Genomic DNA, 16,264 nt, shown 5'->3' on the forward strand with positions numbered 1-16,264 from the left:
GGGAGAACCCGCGCGCGGGAAAGTCCTGATGACGTAGGACTTACGTCATTGCCGGTTTTTTGGGCGGGAGTTTTCTCCCTTAAAGGGTCCACGCAAGGCGGGAAAATAAACCAGTTCTGTTTGGCAATCCTCCGAGTGAGTCTTGTTTTATTCCGCGGTAGCAACCGCTACACAATGGAAAATCTCAAGACTCAATTTTTAGCCCAGATAACCTTAATATTCTCTTAGGTTATTCTCTAAGAAGGAAGATCCTATGTCCACCATTAGAAAAAAAGTTGAAGGACTTTTTCTATATTTCACTATTTTTGTTTTTCCTATTACAGCGACTAGATGGATCTATTAAGGGGGAGCTAAGGAAGCAGGCCCTGGACCATTTCAATGCAGAAACATCAGATGTAAGACTCCAGATTTTTTTTAAATGTGTGTGTCGACAAGGTAGAATGCATTGGGCAATAACTAAAGGAATCTAGTCCCCAAACACCAGCATGTGCTCCTGCCCAAGTTGCTTCATCAGTTTGTGGTTGGATTGTTTGAGAGAAGTGGAATGCATATGGCATTACATTCTCTGCCAGCCACTTACAGATTGGCACCATCTTTGATTAATGGGCAAGATGATGGATCATCTTGGAAGACTTGTGTGGTAGAAAGTAATGAAACTGATTATTTTGGGATGTCAGTTTTCATTTAGATTTCATGCAGTGTGGTATCTTTGATTGCAATTGTACCGTGGGCACCTCAGTGTGCAGAGATATATTTAAATATATTTCAGGTAGTAGTAGTGTCGGAAGCTGAAAGCTGTTTAAAACAATTTCTGAACCCTAGAATGATGCAGTATTGAAAGCGGCCATTCATGTTTTTCTGATTATATCTCACTTACCAGTGTTTATTCCATAGTTGAGTAATATTCTCCCTTTAAAGCTATTTAATTAATCCCCTTTTGAAAATCACTATTGATTTGGGTTGCATCATTCTTGCAGTTATTACTTTATTTACCAACCATTTGCCATCAGAAAGAGTTTTTCCTTTTTTAATAAATAAAATCTTGCCATGATTTCAAACATTGTTTTCAGATTAATTGTTAACCTCTGCTACACTAATTTTTACAGTATCTTTCATCTCAGGTACCTATCAGTAAATCTCCTCTGTTGCTACTACATAAAATGTGGTGTGCAGAAGTAGATGGGGTCTAAATTAGAGATATGTAATTGATTTATAATGAAAATATTGTGGAAAAATAAATAATTGGCCACTCATTGTGATTACTTTTATTGATTTTATTAACAAAAAATGTAAAATATTAAATCGACCCCAATACCCAGATAAACCAGCAGCACTTTTTATCACGTCCTCACCAATTATTTTACCTGTGAAAACAGGAACAGAGAATAAGAACAGAAACGTACAATACAGTTGCTTCTTGTTATTGATGGACTAAGCATCATCGACTTCTATATTTCTGAGATTGTTCATAAAGATTATTTACATACATTCTTAAGAGTTATTAAAGTAAACATCACATTGTGCTTTTGGTATTAAAGAAGTCTGCATTCAAATTTCTGCATTTTTGTACCTGAGGATTTGTTGAACTGTTTGTTTTACAACATTAGCAAGGAATAAGAGATTAGAATACTGATCTAGCAGTAGCTATACAAGTATGAAGGCAAACAACAATGTATTTAGCATACCCCTGTGGTTAGTAAGAAAGAAGCTGATGCAGTATTGTGAAGAATCTATTATAAGACTTGCTCTTTATGATCACAGGACTTTTGCTTTCTGCTGTCAACCAGAGCAGGAGGATTAGGTATAAACTTAGCATCTGCTGACACTGTAGTTATCTTTGATTCGGACTGGAATCCACAGAATGATTTGCAGGCACAAGCAAGAGCTCATAGAATTGGTCAGAAAAAACAGGTAACTAATTTTTCAGCTACTGGTACACTTTGTTAATGTGCATGGTCATCATTGTTGTGGGATCACAACCATGTTAAATACAATTTGTTAACTGCTGAAAGTTTTACTTAAGTAATTTCTTTCCTCGCATGTACTCTAAACTCAAAGAAAAACGTTTTGAAGCTTTTCTAAACTTCGACCATCTGCATTTTTTGCAGCTGTCACCTCTGTGATGGTTTAAAAACTTGCGTCACATAAAATATAGAAATGGGTTGTTTGGCCCAACCAGTGTTTATGCTGTAGCTGAGCCGCCTCCAAATCTATTTGACTGATCCTCTATTCCCTGCTATCGTGTATATTTGTTAGCCTTCTCTTTAATGCTTCAACCTCTCTCTGTGGCAGCCAGTTCCACATCCTAGCTGGTCATTATATAAAGTAATTCTTTCAGTGCTCCCAGTGGGATTTCTTGCTGACAATTTTCTCTGTTTAAACCTTTAATAAATTTAAAGACCGCTGTTACGTCGCAACTTTCAGAAGAGAAGAGACCCAGAATGTTCATTTTTTCTTGATATATGCTCTCATTTCTGGTATCTTTCTTTTCAGTCTTGCCCTTTTCACCCTCTGCAGTGCCGCTATGTGCTTTCCATAACTTCTCTACTTTCAATTCTATCTATGTAGAAATAAACACTGGTCTTTGATCTGCCCTTTTTATAGCCTTTCTAAGCTGTGTCACAACTTTTATTGATGTCCACCTGTTATCTTTAGAGTCCTTTGACTATTAACTATCCTCCCTCCTCGACATTTCTCTCCCCCTCAAAAAGTTCAGAAATTGTGATTTTGTTTCTAGAGTCTAAATCATTAAAGTAAATCGTGAAAAGCAGTGACCCCAGTTCTGATTCTTAGGGAGAACCATTCTTTACCTCCTTCCACTGAATAACTAACATTGCTTCCACTATCTGCTTTCCTGACTTGATGACAGGTAACAATCCTTTCTGCCATTTAATCCCTCACTCTGCACTCTTTGAAGTTATTCATGGGATAATTTAAAGAGGACCTTCCAAAGTGTAGATAATTTGCATCTACTGCATCACCCTTGCCATCTCTCGCTCCTCTCTCGCTCCTCTCTCGCTCCTCTCTCGCTCCTCTCTCGCTCCTCTCTCGCTCCTCTCTCGCTCCTCTCTCGCTCCTCTCTCGCTCCTCTCTCGCTCCTCTCTCGCTCCTCTCTCGCTCCTCTCTCGCTCCTCTCTCGCTCCTCTCTCGCTCCTCTCTCGCTCCTCTCTCGCTCCTCTCTCGCTCCTCTCTCGCTCCTCTCTCGCTCCTCTCTCGCTCCTCTCTCGCTCCTCTCTCGCTCCTCTCTCGCTCCTCTCTCGCTCCTCTCTCGCTCCTCTCTCGCTCCTCTCTCGCTCCTCTCTCGCTCCTCTCTCGCTCCTCTCTCGCTCCTCTCTCGCTCCTCTCTCGCTCCTCTCTCGCTCCTCTCTCGCTCCTCTCTCGAACAAAAACAGCAATGGTTATGCAAGGTTTACCCTTTTGAAATCCACATTGATTGTTCATTTCTAGATGTTCTATTCTCTCCTTTAGTAGGAATTCCATTATTTTTCTTATTACCAATATTAAGCTACCTGGCCTACACTTCCCCAGATGTGTTCTGACCACTTCTTTAAATACAAGCATTATGTTAGCTCTCTACCACTATGGCACTACAGCTTTTTCTAATGAACTATTAAATATATCTTATTGCCTTTGCTAGCTCTCTCATAAATTCTTTTAAAATGCATGAATGAAATCCATCTGGGCCATGTGTTTTATCCACTTTGAACTTGATTGGTTTATTTAATATGCCCCCTTTTTCTCTTTTAATTGCACTTACTATTTTTCATGCCATCATCAATATGTCCACTAGTACTGTCTCCCCGATGAATACAGAAGCAAAGTAATAATTTAATATTTCTGTCATCTCCTTATTTTCTGGTATTATCCAGTCCATCCTTTAATGTCGTCATTCCCATCCTTTCATTGATGTATCTGTAAAAGTGTTTTACATTGTTTGCTCCTTGATTTTTTATAATTTTATAGTTCCTTTTTGCTTTTTTAATTCCTCGTTTTTGACCTCTTCTAATTCGTTCATATGCTCCAAGTGGATTCAGAATTCATTTGCAAGGAGATGATGGTTGAGGTTCATCTTTCAGGTTAATATTTATCGGCTAGTTACAAAGGGAACAGTAGAGGAAGAGATCATTGAAAGAGCAAAAAAGAAGATGGTGCTGGATCACCTTGTTATACAGAGAATGGATACAACGGGGAAAACTGTGCTGCACACTGGCTCCAATCCTACAAAGTACGTGGCAATATCTTCCTGAAGTTCATAATTTATGAAACAAGAAACTAAGAAATTAGTGATTGTTAGAGGGTGCAATTAAATCTCTTGTACTCCGCTCTTTTGGTGTTCATTAGTGTCTCATTCTAACAATACACTGAGAAAGGATGAGGTTTCCCAATTGGGCAGAATCTTAAAGCACCTAACATCTGCTTCCTAATCCACATCCATCCTTTTCAGCTTATTTGTTGACTTGCAGAGTGGAATTCTGCTCTGAAACTACGTTTCCCAATTTTTAAAAGCAAATTATTATTTTAAATACAAATTTCTTCAGAAGGTTAATCAATATCCAAAAGCAAAATACTACATTTGCTGGAAATCTGAAATTAAACAATATGCTGGAAATATTCAGCAGGTTGGGCAACATCCAGGGAGCAAGAGAGGCAATTAACATACCAGGTGAGTAGCCAGGAGGATTAAATGACAGAAGTGCAAATGATAACATAGGGTAATTAAAAAGATTCCGAAACCACTAGCGGAAAAAGCTAGCCTGAAATGTAAAATCGATAGTTGGAAATGCTGCTTATCTGAATTCGTTTACCTTGCCAAATCAAAAAAACACGATGTGCCCAATCGAGGGGGCAGGAAGAGTGGTTTTATTTTTTGTTGCTCAAGATTACAATGACCAAGGTCAGAATGAGAGGAAGGGAAGTAAATAACTAGGCAACTCTTAAGACCAGGATCATGGATGCAGACTTGAAGAGAGCTGTTGGACAAAGTGGTCACCAACCTGCATTTGGTTTCCCCAATGGGAAACCACATTGTGAGCAGTGAATGCAGTACGGTCATTCATCAATTTATAAAAGGCGTGTGTTTCTGAAAAGAGTTTTGTTAAGAAATTTTTTTAAAAATCTAAATGGCTGGAGGAAGTGTGTTGTGAGTGTTATTGGTACAGTGTAGTCCTATGGCAGAATTATAGTGAAAAATAGCTTTGGAAATCGAAGACGTGTATCTCAAATAGTCCATGATGCCATAGTGAAAATTGGTAAGTGAAACATTTATAAATTGAAGAATACCTGTGCAATAAATATAAGTACAAGTAAATTGCTGCTGCTGATTTGCTCTTCCATCTCTGCCAGGATCATTGACCTAAAGCATTAACTCCCCCCCGCCCCCCCACCTCCACAAATGTTGCCTGACCTGCTGAGTGTTTCCAATATTTACTGTTTTATTGATCCATGTTGATGCTTAAAGCACTTAGCAAAATCAAATTGTTTTTGGAAAACATTGGGAGACCAGAACCAAAAGAAAATCCAAACTTTCCTCTACAGAAATGTGCACAGAATTGAGTCTGCTGTGCTTAGTTAGCTAGTTAACAATACGTACACGGCACATTGGGAGAGAGTGCAAAGTGAGATATTCAACCAATGTAATTTAGGCACACTTTTGGTTGTTTACTCTGTATCTAGGATTTTTAAAAGTACAGTATCCCATGCGAAAACATGAGGAGTAATTAAAAGTGAATGTCAGAAAGGAGGCTGGGAGTTTAATATTTCTCTCCATGACTAGTAAACTACTTCAAGTATCCCAATTCCCCAAAATAAATAAAGTGCAGTACTCAAGATTGAAAACTGCAACTATCTGTGTAGTCTTCGTTGTGTTTTAAGTCAGTAGACCATTTGGATTTCATCTAATTATCTCTGTGAGCTGCCCAATATAAACAAGTTGGTTTGAATTTTAGCCTGTTATATGCCATGGAAGAGAAACAGCGAAAGATTGCAAATTTCAAATAAGCAGACTTCCGTAATGTCCTGCAGAATAAAATTGCAGGGCTCTTTTAATTCGTTGACAGGCTGGATAACTCTTTGGGTGGTGAAACCTATCTCAAAGGGCTAAAGCCTATTGGAGTTATTTTGTATTTGGAGAGAGAGGAGAAAAAAGAGTTGTGTGCCAAGGGATGTGAATTTACTGAGTAGCTTCCCATGAGATTGGCTATCCCTCTTAGTTCACTTCTGTGAAAACTGTAAATAAACATTTAATTTCTGACATGACCCCAAACCACAGGTCAGCCATAAAATAATGGATTCCAATGGTTTTATGTAAGCGTTTTGACAATAGAATGAACAGTGGAGCCATTTAGGAACTAAAATATATTGGTGGAGACACTAAAATGTGTTGAATCACAGAATGGTATCAACGTGGTAAGAGGCATTTGGTGTGTCAGGTCCAAACTGGCTCTCTGCAAAGTCAATCCAGCAAGTCTTGCCCCTCTCCACTGTTCACAGAGTACTCTATATTCTCTTTCCAGTACTTATTTGGTTCCCTTTTTCACCACTAGAATTGATTTTGAATCCATTGCTACTCCAGGCAGTGCGACCCAGACTCTAACAGTATGCTGCATTAGAAAGTGATTTTCTTATGTCAATTTTGATTCATTTACCAATCGTGTTCATTCCATGTCCCCTAATAAGCATTTCTCAGCATTATATATCATCTACAACCTTGAAGCCTATTCCACCAGTATGTCTGTATTGCTTTGAAGTCTATTACTAACTGCACCACAAAGTTTTCGTGTCATTTATAAAATATCTTTATTAGTCATGTGTGCATTTTCAAATTTAGAAATTCTGCTCTGTGCACCCAAGTCCAAGTCATTAAGAAAAGCAGTGGTCCTAACATCACAAACTTTCAAATGTTGTAAATTCACCAAGCCTTTTTGAAAAAAAAAATTAAATGATTTTAAAATGTTTAAAAACTCGAAGACAAAAAAGCCAAGTACTTCGAGTTTTTTTTGTCAAGCCATTATTATAGGATAACAGTAAGATTCCACAAATGTTGGTAAAAATGGTAATGTAAATGTAAGTATGGGTTCTTGAAATTCATTTTTTCTTGTGAGCAGATACCATCTTTGCAGATGCAGTTAGATACTTGTAGCAACTGTTCTGTCTGAGACAGTTAACATACCTGTAGCTGTGGAACTTTGTACTGCAAAGATAGTGTTGCAGATTGTGTTCTAGAATTGCATTTTATTTTCAGATAAATCCCATGTGTTTGTGTATTGAATGTGATTAAGAACTCTCATTTTCTTTAAAATTTCTCTTAATTCCAGTTCAACTCCTTTTAATAAAGAAGAACTGGCAGCTATCTTGAAGTTTGGAGCTGAGGAGCTTTTCAAAGAACCAGAAGGAGAGGAACAAGAACCACAGGTAGAAAAATCATTATGATGCCCTTCAAAACCATTTGTGGCCAACTGGATGGCCTTTGCAGCCACAACAGGTTCTCTTTTGCAAGGTTGCCATAGATTCATGGAGGCACTTGATCCACAGCCAGATCACTGATAGCTCATCTCGGAGGTTTTGGTAGCGGTCAGACTGTCCTTTCAGAATTTGATGTTTTTCCCCAGGAGAATGGTGTCACAGTGCTGAGAAGGATGAAGTAAATGTGTTATGTGTCACATAACATCTTAAGGATATTGCAGAAGTTCTTTATGGTCAGCAGTAACTCTGGTTAGCAAATTTGCTTGCCTTTTGTGCTCTATCAGACCTCTCATCCAGTATTCTATTTCAGGCTGAATTTGTTTTTGAATGTTATCATAAGTTAGGTTCTACAGGTTGATGACTTGTTCTTGATCCATAATGACTACAGGGGAGTTTTGCTTATCAAGTCTGTCCTGGTACCCAAGGATTACTAGGTCACTTTGTGGAATCTAGAGAAATTTTAGTCACCCTCAGTGTCACCAGAGAATGTATTTCCTTGACCATCTGCCTTTGTAGAGAGGTTTCCCTTCATGGGTCAGGCACAGCTAGTTAGATAGACTACCACTTGTGGCCATTGCAGCCAGAACATTCTCCTTTTAAGAAGACAGTTTTCTGGGTGCAATAAATTTAGGTTCCAAAGTCAGACAATAATGAAGTTTGATATGTGCTTGAAATTAAAAATGTTGGGCCTTTAATGAGAGGTTTGTAATGCAGAGTTGACAATGAAGGATAAGAGACAGATGATGGTTGGGATTTAAGGTATATCTCAGAATCCTATAGACATCAGTGGTAGATTTCAGTACAGTGAGAGGAAGGTGTTCGTAAGAGGTAAATGTGTTTAATGCAGGATCTTGAAGTTTGTGACTGACATTTCTTGCTTGATCTGATGAGGCATATGTCACTACACTCAGGTAGTACATTTGGATGTCATTCTCCTGTTTCTCAAACAAGGTCCTTATGTGAGAATTTGGATTAGATGCCTTTGAAAAACTGGATACGTTGAAGCTTGCAACTGAATGCTCAAACACTTTGCAACTAATAAACCCATTTACCAGAAAAAAAAACATCCTGTTGCTAGTTCCTGAACCTTTAAGTTGCCTCGAGCTTTAAATTCATATCAACATACAGTGGAGTAGGTAAATGCTAGCAGTAAAACAAACATAGAAGAAAATCTAGCTCAAATTTCAAACCATGAACTCAATTTTTGAGGTAAAGTTAAGGAGAAGCATCAGGAGTTATTTTAGTTTAGATTTCACTGGAAACCACACTTGTTGCCTCTCCAGTGTTTTAAAGCTGTTTTAATCTTCCTCAATATTTTCACTTCAAGATGTGTTATGTTGAATAAAGATTAAGCTGAAGTGTTTCAAAGTAGTTAAGGATATATTAATGAAATGTAATGTGCAGAATGAACACTTTACAAACAACAATTGTATGTAAATTTTAATTGCAGGAAATGGACATTGATGAAATTCTTTGCCGCGCTGAAACTCACGAGAATGAACCGGGACCTACCACTGTGGGGGAGGAGCTGCTATCCCAGTTCAAGGTACTGAGGAGCTTTTGTTGTTACATTCAACTTCATTTGCTGACCTGTGCATTTTTGAGATTTATTTAGTACCTATTTGACAGAGTTTTATTCATCAAATGAGATCGCCCAACCAAACAGTAAAGCAAGAATTACTTTTGCTCTTCCCACTGGAACAACAATGCAGAATATCATAAATATAATTAAATTAACTGTAAAAGGTTCAGAGCCAAGAGGAATTTCTCTAAAAAGCAAAAATTGCATATATTGAACATCTGAAATAAAAACAGCAAATGTTGGAAATACTCAGCAGGTCAACCAGCATCTCTGGAGAGAGTAATAGAGTTAATGCTTGGGTCAATGACTTTCCACAAGAACAAGGAAATGTTAGAAATCAAACATGTTTTCAGTTGCAGAGAAATGGGAAGGGTAAAGAAAACAAAAGGAATATCTGTGATTGGGTGCAGACCAAGAGAGACTGGTGCAGGTGGAGGTCATGCTAGCAAGAGAGGGTAGTATAGGCTTGTTAATCATATTTGATCTTCCCAGAAGAGATGAAAGTAGGTAAATGAGAACAGAAGTGAGGAAAATGTTGCTGGAACCTTAAGATTTGAAACAATGCTGTTGGTGGAAATGTGACCTCGAAGGGAATGCTGGAAATAATCAGTTTTGATGTGAACTGAAATGGCTAATTAACTGAAATAGGTGAACTTAATATTGAAGTCTCAAGGGCTGTAACATACCTGAGTGGAGAATTCAACAGAGCTCTCCAAAGCATCCACCATCTTTAACTTGATGCTACTTCCAGATACATAATTCCCTTCACTTTCAGCATTCCATAGGGGCTATTCTCTCTGTGCCTCCCTGGTTCACTCTATCATCTCCATCGGGGACTGCTCCCCTTCCCCATGCAACCAGAGGAGATGCAACACCAGTCCTTTTCTCTGTTGTCACTATCCAAGGACCAAAAGACTCCTTCCAAGTGAAACGACAGTTCACTTGTGGTTCCTCCAATGTAATGTACTGCATTTGGTCCTCCAATATGCTGTCCTCGACTTTGGAGAAACAAAGCCCAGATTGGGGAACCGTTTTACAGAAGATATGCAAAGGTGACTGTGAGCCTTCACTTGCCTATTACTTTAATTCACCATTCCATTCCCACGCTGACCTCTTCTACAGTTTCAGTGAAGCCTCGTGAGCTTCAGGAACAGTATCACATCTTCTGACTAGGCACATTACAGCCCTTGAGACACTATTTGGATTAAACAAATTCAAGTAGCCAATCTTTCCAGTTTGTATTAGTATTGGCCAGTTCTGATGAAAGGTCAGCAACCAGTAACATTTCAGTTCCCCCTTCCCCCCCCTTTACTGCTTAATTTTATTTTTAATTTTATGTACTCTTGTTCAAAGTGCTCTGGAAATTGCTTTTCTCACCATAGGTGGCAAACTTTTCAACAATGGATGATGACCTTGAGCCTCAGCGCAATAGCAAGGACTGGGATGACATAATTCCAGAAGCACAGCGGAGAAGGATGGAGGAAGAAGAAAGGCAGAAGGAACTTGAAGAGATCTACTTGCTTCCTCGAATGCGCAATTGTGCCAAACAGGTATATTGTAACTTAAGTTTCTTCTGTAGTAAAAGAAATAAAAAGTTTCATGACACAATCATCGTATTCCACAAGGTTGACCATTTGTAGACTTAACCAATAAAGCATTTTCAATGGCTTACCTCACTTATTCACAGCCAAAGGATCTCTGGGTACAGGAGTGTCAATAAATGCTTTATTGGTTCAATCTAAATGGCTACCATTTTCTTACCTAACTGGAGCAATCTCGCATAGAATCATATAATGGTATGGTGCAGAAGAAAACCAATTACAAGTGAGCTTTTCTATTTGGTCCCATTCTCCTGTTCCATTTTTATAGCCTTATAGGCATTTATTCACATAGATAAATATGAATATTTATCTAATACTCTTGAATATTATTATTGAATTTGCCTGTAGCACACTTCTGGGCATTTCTTTCCAGCAATGCTGTGTAATTTATTTTTTCATCTTGTTGCCTTTTGTTCTTTTGGAACTTGCTTTATACATGAAATCTCTACCAAACCTTGTTATACAGGGAACATTTTCTTTACTGTATCAAAACATCATACTGTATGACAGTTAAACCTTCTCTGATTCATGGAGAACAGTCCTACTTTCTCTGATCTCTTCACATAATGTGCCTTTTGTCTGTGATAGCAATCTGGTAGGTCTTCTCTGTCCTCCTTCAAGCCTTGGTTAACCTTTCTAAAGTTTAGTACAGCACTTCAGATTTCACCTGTAGTGTGCCTGCCTGTTTTAATGGTCTATGTGTCTCCCTCCCCACATACACCCCCCCCCCCCCCCCCCCCGCTCTTCTCATGTTGATGATGTTTCTGTGGTTCATACCTGCAGAGTTCAAAATAATGCCCTGTGTACCATCCTCCAGGCTGTGTGTATGAAAAAGAGGAGTGGTCTCAACAGTTACTCCTGGCTGATACCCCTGCACACACCAGTGCAAAACAACTGCTGCTCTGTTCTTTATTCAGTTTTTTCACTGGTGCCACATTGCCCCATTCATACAGTCTTCAATTTTGCCAACAAGCTTAAAATCTAGTCCTTCATCAAACATTTTGGAAGTCCATATCCACAACTTTCACCACTCAAACCTTCTGAACTGTGTCTGCTCCCTCATCAAGGAACTCAAATCAAATTAGTCAAATGCAATTTATTTTTATCAACTCTGCATTTACTTCAATTTATAAATCTGTCTTTCCAAGTGGGTTTGTTTCTCCACCTTTTTGCTTTTTTGAATGGGGATGCAGCATTTGCATTTCTCTGGCATTACTTCATTAGAGAAACAAAATTGCAGTGAAAGGAAAAGTAAGCCAATAGGAGAATAGCTAATGACAGATATCTAAAATAAAATCAGCAAGTGCTGGAAATGCTCAGCTGCTCTCTCCACTGGATGGTTTTGGGAATTGGAGGAAGGGGGAATCAAATAATTTCTGCTGAGGAAAAATATGATCCCTCACAATTTGTCCCATTTTTTTTTGAAGTGTTATGTTGGCAACCCACCCAGGAATGATGACTACCCCCAAGCCGATGCCACCTTCAACCCCCAAGATTATGAGAATATACTGTCTGTGAAGGTGGCGGTGCTGGCTAAAATGTAAATTCATTGTTACTGTGTGTAAAGTACCTACTGCAAAAGTGTGATGCAGTTTCTAGGGTAAAAGCAGGAAGTGCTGGAAATATTCAGCGGCTATAATAGGAAGATGGTTAAACACTTGTCATTAGAACTGGGGGGAAAAAAGGTAGCTATTTGAAGTTAAGTCATTGATCAGATATGATCTCAATAGGATTCGAACAGGTTTGAGAAATTAAATAGCCATTGTCTGTTCCCAAAGGTTCTCATTACACGTGTTGATATTTTCTGTACCTATTTAGTTTGTGGTGCTTATTTTTCACCACTAGATGGCAACATCTCCCAAGAACAATGGCAGGTAGGTAGAAACTGGTCAGGATGATATCAAAATCGGGTTGAATCATCTGAACTGGTACATAACCAAAGTGAGTATACATACAAACCTTTTGCAGGAGTGTCTTCTCTCAGTACAGTAAGTTCTCAAAAATGAAACTTTATAATTAAAGCACACTATAGTCATCTTGGGGCAGAAAATGTATTGCATCCTTAGTTCCTTTCATCAATTATTCATGCAGTCATAAACAAGAAGTCAAATGATATTTTTAAGATGTTCCCTTTGGCTTATTTGTTAAGTGGAAAAGAATGCTAGCTTTTTTTATGAATACCATTACATAACGCATATTTTCAGTGCTGTAGTTTATTGGGCTGCTGAAAAGTGCTGAAAAGTTGCATGTAACATTTAGTTTTATTCGTCCTGTCTCTCTACTTCAGATAAGTTTTAATGGAAGTGAAGGAAGGCGAAGAAGGAGGCGATCTTCGGAGTCTGACAGCGACTCGATTTCTGAAGGGAAGCGTCCTAAAAAACGTGGGAGACCTCGGACAATTCCTCGTGAAAATATTAAAGGGTTTAGTGATGCTGAGATTCGAAGGTATGCTTTAAATATAGATCAGGCTGATGAGCACAATAAAACTCCTCTTTTTTTTCATCCAATGTCACAATGATTACTTGTATCTACTAAACTCCAAAGATTCCATCATAAAATATTAATAGTTTGGAGGCTTGCTCAGTATACATCTATATTTAATGCATGAAAAATGATTTGTCTTGTGTGCGTAGGATTTCATTTTGTCAAAGGACATATGATCTAAATTATTCGATGCAGCTAACCTGAAAACCAAAAGAACATTTCAATTTGTAAAATTTCCTGGACCAACAACAATGAAACACTGAATATCCCAGGTTTTTGCCAACGTTATTTTGGACGAAAGGCAGTTTCCCCTTAACAGACGATACATTGTGAAATATATAGTATAACACTATTGTAATTAACCTACGTATATGAGTTACTGAGTGACACAGTAAGAAGTCTTCCAGTAAATGTTGAAAAATCACTGCTTCAAAACATCTGCAATCCATAATTGGATAGTGAAATGCTGCAGAAGTACATTTGAATTAAATTTTTAATACCTTGAATCATAATAACATTGTGGCTGAGGTGCAATTCATGAGGCAGTACCACATGAATCACAGTTTAAGAAGTGTTTTGTACCCATTGGGTTTCTTTAGAAAGCATTGATTCACTTTTAATGCAATCATTAGTTTAGTAAAACTGTTTTGTATTTATTAGGTTTATCAAGAGTTACAAGAAGTTTGGTGGACCTCTGGATAGGTATGCTACCAGTTTGTTCAATTTTAAGTAGAAAATAAGGAGTAAAACCAGGTTTATATTGAAGTGTACGGCTCACCACCTGGGTTAGTAAAATATTTGCAAAATATAGCTAAAACTGCTTAATTTTAACATATTGGATCCTTTCCCATAGGCTGGAAGCAATTGCTCGTGATGCTGAACTGGTGGATAAGTCGGAGGTAGACCTCAGGCGTTTGGGAGAGATGGTGCATAATGGTTGCATTAAGGCTCTACGAGAGTCAACTGGGCAGGAGAAGACAGGTACACATAATTCCGAACTTTCGAACTGGAAAGGAGTGAATAGGATGGTGAACCATTATAGTAAATTTGAAACACGGCTACAGCTCTTGGTCAAAAGATTGTGGGTTTAAGTCTCACTGTGAAAACACGAGTTCAGAAGTTCAGTTAGCACCTTGGCGCGGTTGTGAGGGAGTGCTCTCTGCTTTTTAGAGGTCGTTAAATCAAGGCCCCATTTGCCATCTAAGGGGTGAAATTGGCCTCAATGTGAAGAAGAGCAGGGGAGTTATCTCTGGTATCTTGGCCGGTGTTTGTCTTCAAATCCTCGACTGATGTTGGTGAAGTAGTTTATCTGTCTTTGTTACGCTGCTGTTTGTGAACACAACTTGGCTGTCACAATTACTAAATTAAGCTACACTTCAAAAAGTATTTCATTGGTTATAAAAACCTTAGGAATATCTTGGGTTTTGTGAAAGATGCTTTATAAATACAAATCCTTCTCACTAATGTCAGTAGCACTGTCTGTGGAGGCAATAAACCGGTATTGAGGAAAGATGGTCACTGGATAAATTCTAATTGCTCACCCCTAAGCTCCCTTCCTTTGCAAATTGTTCATTGTGATAAGTACACGAATTATGTATTGGCATTTTTGCCTTTGTGTTTTTTTTAAACATTGATTTCACTTGACTTGATGCGGCTTTGGCATTCAAATTCTCATCTCTATTTTAAATTTTCACAATTTTCATTTGGCCTTTCGCCTTTTCCAGTAAAGCCCAATGCAAGTTCCTCAAATGTCTGGAAGTTTAATTTTTCAAAATTTTAAAGTGGGAAAGACCAATTTTCTAGTAGCTGGGAGAGCTCTGGACTTGGGCTTCTCAGGTATGTGCATTAGTCATAGACCTGTTGGCAAGAAGCACCACTTAACTCATTGACAGAGAACAAAATGCTCCACCACTACCTACTAGTGGGCACATCCAGCAGTGTTTCATGAAATGTCAGGGATTTTTTCCTGTTCTGCATCTTACTTCCCTATCTGATGTAACAAATGCAACAGCCATTTGGTATATTTGCTATCCTCGCCTTGAAAGCATCTGAAATTTTGTTTTGGAACAGCTGCCAGGCGCGGTAAAGTGAAGGGACCTACATTCCGCATCTCAGGTGTCCAGGTGAATGCTAAACTCGTCATTGCGCATGAAGAGGAGCTTGCACCTTTGCACAAATCCATTCCACCAGATCCTGAGGATAGGAAGAAGTAAGTTTGTATTTAAAACGTGATTTTAATAAACTAGTTTTATTGTCTCTATTGTAACTGCTTCACATTTCTAAGCAGCTTTGACATCAGATTCTGAACCTTACAAAAGAAATCCCCGTGCAATGTGTTGGTATATTAATGTTCAATATAATATTTTAATGCCATGGTTGGTAATACCTTGAGTAAAATGGATATTATAAAAACATTTTGTCGTCTCACTGGCTGTTTGGTTTATTTCATGATTTGGTGTCAGCTCCATTAACTACTTAAAGCAGTGACAGGCTTTGGTTTCATTGAATTAATGCGCTATTTCAATATCATTGTTGGGAGAGGAAGCTTTAGAGATCTCAGACTGAAAGGCAGTTACAGCAGAAAGGAGGTCATTTTCCCTTTCACACCCCCATAAGAGCCTTTTCCGTACCTCGTGATCTATTTCCACATCCTAACTCTTTGCTCAAAGCCCTTTACGTTGTAGACTCAATGCTCATTCAGGTATTTTTTTTTAAATGTGTTGTGAATTTAAACTTTACCAGCTCTCTAGCAATAGTTCCAGACCTTGCACCACCTTTTGGATGCAGATATTTTCCTTTCCTCTCCTCTAATTGTTTTACCAATTTTCTTCAATATGTTTCCATTTTTGTGGAAGTTGGTCCTTCCTGTTCAACTCAATTATAGGCCTCTCATAAATTTTGTACAGCTTGATTGAATCTCCCTTCAGTCTCCTTTGTTCCAAAGCAAGCTACTTCAGCATAGTCACCCAACCTTGCTTCATTGTGGATCAAAATCCAAAATCCTAGACATTTTAACAGTGACGGTGTAGTTGCATGTTTCTGAGAGAAGATTCAGCACTTCTTCAAGGGATGGGAGCCATGCCAGTGTCACCCCCACAGCCAGGAACACAGAAAATGAATGAATAGTAAAAAGAAA

The 16,264-nt window shown here is 38.4% G+C and overlaps 1 protein-coding gene across 2 annotated transcripts in view; it reads left to right on the forward strand.

Moving 5' to 3' along the window:
* Nucleotides 1–16,264, forward strand: part of chd1 (chromodomain helicase DNA binding protein 1) — a 105,646-nt gene that overhangs the window by 74,477 nt on the left and 14,905 nt on the right. For both annotated transcript variants that reach the window (XM_052019623.1, XM_052019624.1), the window contains exons 18-27: nt 324–395; nt 1,762–1,911; nt 4,077–4,225; nt 7,314–7,410; nt 8,912–9,007; nt 10,426–10,593; nt 12,932–13,089; nt 13,789–13,830; nt 13,982–14,109; nt 15,199–15,337. In XM_052019623.1, the coding sequence (XP_051875583.1) occupies nt 324–395; nt 1,762–1,911; nt 4,077–4,225; nt 7,314–7,410; nt 8,912–9,007; nt 10,426–10,593; nt 12,932–13,089; nt 13,789–13,830; nt 13,982–14,109; nt 15,199–15,337 (1,199 nt within the window). The remainder of the gene's footprint in view (nt 1–323; nt 396–1,761; nt 1,912–4,076; nt 4,226–7,313; nt 7,411–8,911; nt 9,008–10,425; nt 10,594–12,931; nt 13,090–13,788; nt 13,831–13,981; nt 14,110–15,198; nt 15,338–16,264) is intronic.

Source organism: Pristis pectinata, chromosome 7, assembly GCF_009764475.1.
Source record: "Pristis pectinata isolate sPriPec2 chromosome 7, sPriPec2.1.pri, whole genome shotgun sequence".
Taxonomy (NCBI): domain Eukaryota; kingdom Metazoa; phylum Chordata; class Chondrichthyes; order Rhinopristiformes; family Pristidae; genus Pristis; species Pristis pectinata.